The sequence below is a fragment of the Liolophura sinensis genome, chromosome 6 (genome assembly GCF_032854445.1).
Source record: "Liolophura sinensis isolate JHLJ2023 chromosome 6, CUHK_Ljap_v2, whole genome shotgun sequence".
NCBI lineage: Eukaryota > Metazoa > Mollusca > Polyplacophora > Chitonida > Chitonidae > Liolophura > Liolophura sinensis.
In genome coordinates this window covers 18174331-18183360 of record NC_088300.1, presented here as the reverse complement: position 1 = coordinate 18183360, position 9030 = coordinate 18174331, and the positions used below count along the sequence as shown (strand labels likewise).

The window sequence follows — 9030 nt, the reverse complement described above, 5'->3', positions numbered from 1 at the left end:
TTGTAGCTTTAATCTTGTTTTTGTTCGAGACCTGCGTGGACTGAAAGAGGATGTAGTTCATGTGATGCGAAATACCGCTGTCAACGTGGATTTAATTCAAAATGATAGGACTGATGCGAGTCTATCCGATAAGCTCCACAGCATGATTTTACCTGATACGCCACTGAAAACCTTTGCATGAAATATAGTTCATGTAATGGGAAATCTCTTTTCAAGGTGCATTCCACGATTGACATGCTTGTGGGAACGAGACCGTTTAATGCCATGCAAATCTCTCTCGAAGCATGATTTCGTCTTGCATGAATGTCTCGCCCTTTACGTTGTTTTGAGTCCTATACGTACTGATGTACATCTGTGTTTTGAATATTGGTCAAAGTATCTTCAGTTCGAACAATGGTTCATGTCCATTATGTATCCTGCATCCACTGTTTTCGAAATATTGAGATTTTGTGGCGAGGCTTTGAGGGCCAACTGGCAACATATCTTTAGCATATTTATATAAATCATTCCTTGCAAGTGGACATGTTGGAACGTTCTTTAGTTACTTACCAAAGGCAGGTGGTTTTCCTTGAGACTCTGGTCTCGGGGTTCACAAAGCGATTTTATACGTAAGTCAAAATTTAAAATTGTCATTTCTAATGTAACAAGGCCCACATATTGCTTGACAACGTAAATTTAGGGTATGTTATTGCACATTTCAGCTAATATAACGGAAAGGAACATGCCAAATTTAATGACGTGATCCCTGGTCTCTTGCATGTTTACGGATGAAAATGATAGCTATCGTTGACGCGAAATGTGCTTCAAAATGGTTTTAAATCATATTCGTTCAGTCAACTCTTTCAGTGAGAAAATGGTAACACTTCGCATGGGTATACAATATCCGTATACCTGAATGGCTTTAGCATACACAATCGATACATGATTTGCAGAAACTGTTTCATGTGTTTGGACGTAGTAGTTTCATTAATGATTTAAGGGTATGGGATGTAAGCTGACAATACAACGATCCAGAAATGCCCAAGGCAGACATCAGCGTTAAAGCAACAGGCCGATCATGTTTGCATTGGACATGCATGCGTGTATCTGTGGCTGTATGACTGGGAAAGTTGATCAAGTATTCACGACGTGTTAGACAGCTAGGCGGTTGAATAGGGCGTACTAATGCCGCACAGGTGAGGGAGCACGACTATGACACAGTTCAGCTTATACAACTATTTCTGGAGTCGTGTCACAATCATCCAGCCTATACACCGTCAAACCTGACAACAATACTGCTGGAACGTTGTTTTGTATGCACGTGGTGTGCTGGATACTACTCTGAACGGCCTTCTCTGCATTCAGAATGTCGCTGAGTGTCTTACAACAGACGGATCTCGGTCCTTTGTTAAATCTGTATATCTCCATAAATACCATTGATTCATAGTTCCGAGAGAGGGCTGTGGGTCTATAGATAACGCTTAGCTGCAATAAATAGGGGAGTCCTATAGTTCATAAACTCCAACATGTAGGCCTATTTTCGTTAATGCGCTTTAGGACTCGTAGGTATATCTTTCAAATAGACTTTTTTTTTTAATTTCGACTTAAAACATACAATTTTTTGCAATGTTAAGCTCTGCCAGGACGTAAACTTGGCCGAATAAACTGAAATATTAGGTATTAAGTTCCGGACAACTGATTCCAGTAACATATGGAGAACTGTATGTCGTAAAACGAGAATTACAAAAATCAGATACGGTGTTAAACCCCAAGCATACAAAAATTGAGGTTAAGAAACCTTAGTCTCTGGACCCGGTTGTTCAAAACTGGCTTAAAACTTAATACTAGATTTAAGTTTGAGCTAAATCTTCAACTTTGTACTTAGCCAAGAAAAAAAAATATATTATATTAAATATGAACTTAAACTGCTGCTGTTATACTTTGGAGAACTGCATTGGCTGCTGAGTTTGGCTAAAATTAAGATATGAAATATGACTCAATACCAGTATTATCTGATACACTTTTCTACAACTGGCCTAGTTCAGAAGTGTATTAGAACTTAATCCCGGTATTTACTTTAGTCCATACTAAAGTACCATTAACTTTGTATTGGGATAAGACTGGCGTTAAAGTTTAAGTCTGAATTAACTTTAAAACACTTTTGAACAACTGGCCCCTGAATAAGCAACGGTCATTAATTCTTTGGCACTTTCCAAAAGGATTCATCTTCTATGACTACGTTGCGCTCTGCTGTATGGTTTAAGGAAAATTAACTTTAATCTGTACATGTCTTTGGAACGACAAGCCAGATAGGATAAGAGCAACAAACAATTATGTCAATAGGGATCTGTACGGATGATCAATATTATGCCTTTTGTCAAGGTTTTTAAAACTAACTTGGATGAAACGGGTGTTGTTTTTTCTTTGTTTTTTTTTTTTTTGAAGAAAATAAATGACAAACAATTTCGATTACACTTGTACACTGTGATAAATTGAAGAACTTTGAAGGTAGGTACATCCAAATCAAGCTAGAGACAATAAAAAATCTCTTTGTGGGTTGAAACCCTAAACGCCAGAAGATTTAGAAGTTTTCTAAAAAATAAGATATTTTATGTCAGGGACGTCATATATATTATTTTGAAGACGCGAAGGTCAAATATTTAGATAATACTATATGGTGGGAAATATACCAGCGGCATGGCTAGATGACATACGCCTGCCCACCGAGTGTGCTATAACTTTTTCTCGAAGCAGAAATGGGAATTTAAAACATGCACAGCCTGTGAATGTGTGTTGGTTGGTGGGGGGGGGGGGAGGGGGGAGCCTAACCAGTAAGTTCACTGCTGAACGGAAATGTCTGACCACAAGCGAAAAAACAAAAAAAGCATACAAATTTAGAAGGTTATTAAGAGGTATAATAAAATATGCATCAAACGTGAATTTTGTTCTTATGTTTTGAGCGCAACTTTCATTTTTCTTAAAACCATAGTCTTTCATTTAGAGTTCCTATGAAAGCAGTATAACATCGACAGATTGCCTGTAAACCTATATAATAAGGCCTTATTAAATGTAAGGCGATCGTATATAAGTCATAGCTTAGTAGAAAGCGATGTATGGGGATAAACACTATAAATATACTCTTTAAACATTTTGAAATGTTTCAACAGTCCATGAACAGGAAGTCAAAAATAATGGTTATCGAGGTAAGTAAGAGAGTACTCTCGTAACTGTCCTCGTAAATCACATTGCCTTATATGGCGTTATATGAAATATCAACACATGTAGCATGCTTACTTAATTTATTGCAATGGCTAATCTGTTCTCTATGAATCCCTCATGCAAATGTACAGCCGTGTTTTTATTATCATATTAACTTCAAAGAACGACGTAAGGAAGTATGATGGTGTTATTTCAGATGGCTCTATACATCGGATGAAATCCAGGAGGACAATTTTTGCTTACAGAGACAGACAAATAGGCCTATAACTGTGCTCACGGTGTATAAGGTTGCATGTGTGCGCCGGGTTTTTGTACCGACAGACGTATCCATGTACAAACAAATATATTTATTTGTTTAGTTGGGGTTTTTTTATGCCCTATTCAAGAATATTCCACTTATGGTGGAACACATCCCAAGGGAAACGATCGGAGGAGTGGGGCCCTATAACCTCTAAGATCTAACGAACAATTTCTGGGTGGGGGGGGGGGATCAATTTAGAAACTTACTACAAATGTAGTTATTGTCATTGTAAAATGTGAAAATAACTCATAATTCCAGTGTAAAACACATAACAGTATATAACTGATGTAGCTGAACATGCATCAGCTGTATTATTACAAAATATAGAGCAAATATATAAATATATAAGTCTGTATTATGTTAACTTTATATATGTAGGCCTAAATAGCATACACCTTCGTAATTCACGTATGGCACACAAGTATTTACCCTTGTATTTATATATAATTTACTCTGAAAAATTTTAGCAACTAAATTATCGGTAGATTTTGCTGTGAAATTGCACATACATTTTCCACATTTCAAGCGTTTCAAGAATGTACGAGTTTAGAAAACACATACATGGGAACCCTGAGGAACCACCGCTCCCCCCCCCCCCCTGAACCTGAATAATGCTTAGGTCTTATTCAGCGCACAGTGAAGCTTCGTCTGGGCTGCCCGATTTTTGCCACCAATATATTTCTGTTCACATATAAGAAAATGAAATATGCCGCAATCAAATGCATGTGTGAATAAGGATACATGCTATAAAAACAAACAACAGGAAGCATGCTTTACACAGATGCGAGCCATGTGTGGGCATTGTATTCCGGAATAAGGCGTACCCAGGTGCTTGATACACTTGTATCCAGGATGTATAACACATGTTAATGTTGCATTCATGACTATATGTATCACAGTTGTCTCCCTGCTTATACAGTATAACATTATATCGTCCCAGTCTGAAGGCGTCTATAGGCTATAGGAACAAGAACCCGGTTTGCCCATGTACTATATACTTATGTATAGATGATGTATATTTTTATTCATGCCAATGTAACCGTGATTAAAGATAAACACAGTTTGGAAAAGAATGATCTCTAGTTTAATGTTTATCGGATTTATCATTGTTATTTTCGGCAGAGCATATGTTCTATGTACCAACGCCTTTCTACTGTTCTGCATGCTAGCTGAACTCCATTATCCGCTGGAATCTCCAAGGCTGCGCAGTCTGCAGTAAAAGATCAAACTCTCCACACATACATGCTGACTTCACACTAATATATCTAAAATGGATATCTAGGTTCTTCGAAATGTCGATAAGCGGTAAGGAAGTTTAATGCTATTTAAATCCAATCTCTTGCATATGTTCTTTGGTAATCTCTTATGCCTCTATAACACAAATGATATCAATAAATAACCACAAGTGTCACAAAGCCCTACCTATATAACATTCTTCAGCATCTTATGAATACATGACATGAAGAAAACCCAAGTTCCTGTCACACGTTCATATAATACTTTACCAAATGCGTTTTTTTCTTGCAATATCCATGCATAAAGAATGGCAAGTATGCAGATACAGGAAATCATTGCCAAAATGCACCTGCAGACTATACTTACATAAAAAGGAGTAAATATGCCTATACTGAAAATCCACCTACGCATACATACCGCATACTATACGCGCTTCTTCTTGATTTTGACATTGTATATTTACTATAGCTTAAACTGGTAGCCTACGACGTATTTCTCCTTTCCCTATATTTTCCTTGACACCACGATAGAGTAAACAGAGCTAAAATCAATGTACTTGTTGGAATTTTGGAAATGTTCTCATTTAGATAAAAAGCTGTGGTTATATATTAGGCCTTAGCTATATTAACGATTAAAACAAAACAAATGTAGGCACAGTGACAAATCGTACATAATGTCCGGTATTGGCTTAAGCATGTCTGAAATCAAGCTTTATATGGCGGGTTATGTGTCACAACGTTTGATAGGTATCTGACAATGTGATCTCGCATATTTAGGCTGGTATATACGCGTAGTTTGACTTTCCTTTATCCGTAATTCTATGATACTTCGTAATGTAGTTTTGAGTACGACTGTCAGATAAATAAATACGTATACATTACAGCAAAAGGGTTCTACAGTGGTTGCAAACTATGTAGTAAATCTGTTTATAGTGAGTTTGGCTGGCCTCTTCTTTATGCTAGATAACCGGCCTGGATAGCACAGTTGGTAGAGCGTCTGCTTCGGGACCGGTAGATCCAGGATCAATCCTTGATCGAATCACACCTAAGACTTTAAAAGAGGAATTTGTAACTTCCTCGCTTGGCGTGCAGCATGAAGGGGATAGTGCAACGACTAGTTGACCCGTATCAGTATAATGGCTCGGATGGGACAGCTTACTTGCCTTCAGTAAGTCGTCTCAGTGAAGCAGCACTAAATAAAAGAGCGGAGGAAATCCGTCCTGCAACAAGGAGGCACATTACACGTACATGCACCCTAAGGATTCCTTCGTCGTCATATGACTGAAAAATTGTTGAGTACGACGTTAAACCCCAAGCACTCACTCACTCACGTTTTATGCTAGACTCCACTATGAACCTTTCCAGTTTTAGAACATAGTGATTTTAAACAAGCTGTAAGCGATCGAGCGAATACAGAGAATGGTGCAGTTTCACTGTTGAAGGCACTAGACACTCCCATAAATAAACAAAAAGAACATTTTTTAAATGTTCAATGGTTATTTAGTGCGTTTCATCATAGGAATACTAAACACAGTTTTGCCTTGTAGACAATCCACCGGTGACAGTGTTAAAATAGAGTCCACGCACAGATGAAAACTGGGTTTTCTTCCCGAACGCTCATTCGACTCATTCACCACATAGTCTTTCGCTGTTTGACGAAATTCAAACACTTAAACCAAACTTGGGAAGGATCGTGTGTTGGTAGAGTGGGTACAAGCCACTTGGTTTTGGACACAGATGTCCCCCTGTAGTCCACACCTATCGTCACCGGAAGAACGCTTTTACACAAGCGACCCGGACGCCGCTCATGTTTCGCACTCCCTTTCAATCCGTCTGCTTGGGACATTTTCCAGCTTACGTTGATATGATCGACTTTGTTTTTACTCGATATGAAACGTGGTTTAGTTAGACAATTGCTCTCGCCCCTTACGGTATGACTGGCTGGCGTTACAAAACCAACTTTCCGATTTTGTCCATCTTTTCCAGGCGTATCCATGTCAGTCTTTAACCCCCAAGCCACGTGACGAGTTCTCTTGACCGCGTAGTCGGCCCGATGGCTCGCACCATCAGGCGTTATTATCAAAGTCTCTTCTGAAGGAGGTGGGGAATGGTTGAAATGTTTGGTGAATCGCCCTGCCGCGTATTTATCAGTGTGTACAAAGATTCCACCCACATTCTTATACTGCACCGCGTCCATAGCAGCCTTGTGACACGTGGCGTCATTGGCAACCACATCACTAATGGCGTCCCAGTCAATAGCTGTTTGGGGTCGACTAGAAGGTGACCGGTTAGGCAATGGACAAGAAATAGTTGTTGACTTGATTGAGGGAAGTGTTTCCTCTTCGGAGTGTTTTGCTTTTGGAAAGGTCATTGTCCCTGACCATTGTCTGAACAAGTTCTCAGGTGATCCTTCTAGCGGTAGTGTTTTAGAGCATTGTCGCGAAGGCCGATGTCTCAGTTTGAAGGAGAGACTTCGGGAAAGCAGGTTCCTGTCTGTTACTGATCTCGCGCTGGCACCTGAATTATGAACTGAGACAACCCCTGTGGAAAGATTCTCGTTTGTCGGGCAACTTTCTTGGTCCCCATTTGCATCATCCTGCCTCTCCATCTTGACAAGCTATTTTTGCCTTAATACACAAACTTGTTTACATTAACATTTTTCCTTTCGTTGTTGACCTGAAACATATCAGAGACGAACGTAAATGATTGATAGTTACTTAACACAAGTACTTAGTCCGAGTATTCTGCGTACTTAAAACTATACCATATACTAACGTAGCGCCCGATAGCTTGGCTAGTGTTCTGCATTTGAAAACGCTATATTAGTAATGTTTAAGATATTTTTGAAGCCAGATCGCAGACCCTTAATTCCATAAAAGAGCGTTTACATTGTCAGTTTCTATTGTTACATTCGCCTGGTTAATCCATCAAGACGTTTATGCTTACAAACCTCTTTGTAAAAACCAACCAAGTCCCCTCGTAACAATTTTAAACGCATTGCATGCTGATAATAGAACTAGCTAAGCTGTCACCTGGTGATTAAGTTTGCGATAGTATCCCAGTTCTGGTCATAGCATGTACATACTTAACTCTCATACTGAAGAAAATTTCACCTAGTTTGTTGTTATATACAGGCCATAATAATTAGGGGTGGTCTATGAAATATAATGAAAATGTCACTTTGTCCGTGCCAGTTCTCTTGGCAATATTTAGTAAAGACCTTTAAAGCATATGCACTGGTCGTCGAAGAAAACTTCTACCAAATATCAGCAAATGAAATATTATACTAGATCGATTTTGATCAGACTAATGTTTTGATGTTTTGATTACAATCGACTAACAACAGTCTTTATCATATACTTATAAACCCTTTAAATATATTATGGATATATATCAGTTTCATAATCATATGCATGTAACACTCAGTCGTGTAGTATGTAACTTGAATATATAAATAAAACAATTTTGCCGACACTCATCGGCATTACATTATATTCATTAAAATGCAAGTATATAGTAGCACATTAAAACATTTATGTCTGTAATGTATGAAATATATCAACAGAAACTGTGTGACAAACGTCAAGGTATATTCAATATATATCAATGCACATATAATGATTGGAATTTGCTATATGTACAAGTTGGTCGATGTCCCGGGCGTTCACACCAACAATATACAGGCAGTCCCATCTTTTATTCCTCAGGTAAATACCGTCTCTCACCTGAGTAAATGTTCCTTTGATGCCCTTGTAGGTTCTCTGTAACACTCCTTCCTGTTCGGTATCTGAGCTGAACACTTCTGCACTTCTGAACACCTCTTTCTGTTCACATTTCTTCGATCGCAGCTTGTCGGTCTTTCGATATAGATCTTCTCACAAGACGTTGGCTGCCAAATGGCATTAGGACTATTCTGGCAGTAAGCATATTAAGTGACCAAGCTCTACACTTATCAGGATAAGCTGAATGGGGTCGGCGCTATTGTACATGTACATACCAGTGTAAGAGGGTTTGTCAAGGAGCACGCGTGTTGAGTGCTTTACAGTGCCTGTATATTGAGACTATGCTGTACATAAGCACTCAGCTGGAAACATAAAGTATGTATACATGTACACTGCGACCAACCTCCTCACAGACAGGACCTGACTTGTGCGTCCAAAAACCGCCATGTCCTCATCGATCGATCCGCACTGCCATATGATAAATTAGAAACGATAAAAAAGTCACATGTTAGTGTGAAACAGTCATCGCAGAGATTTAATTTGTAATCAGTGTGAAAGCCATTTAAAACATTTG

General features: G+C 38.7%; 1 protein-coding gene across 1 annotated transcript; it reads right to left on the bottom strand.

Moving 5' to 3' along the window:
* Positions 1 to 6026: 6026 nt before the first annotated feature.
* Positions 6027 to 8587, bottom strand: LOC135469130 (uncharacterized). Its single transcript, XM_064747663.1, has 2 exons — positions 8460 to 8587; positions 6027 to 7410 (listed from the first exon to the last, which is right to left on the bottom strand). The coding sequence occupies exon 2, from the start codon at positions 7340 to 7342 to the stop codon at positions 6365 to 6367; it is 978 nt and encodes a 325-aa protein (XP_064603733.1). The 5' UTR covers positions 7343 to 7410; positions 8460 to 8587; the 3' UTR covers positions 6027 to 6364.
* Between the last annotated feature and the right edge of the window lie 443 nt (positions 8588 to 9030).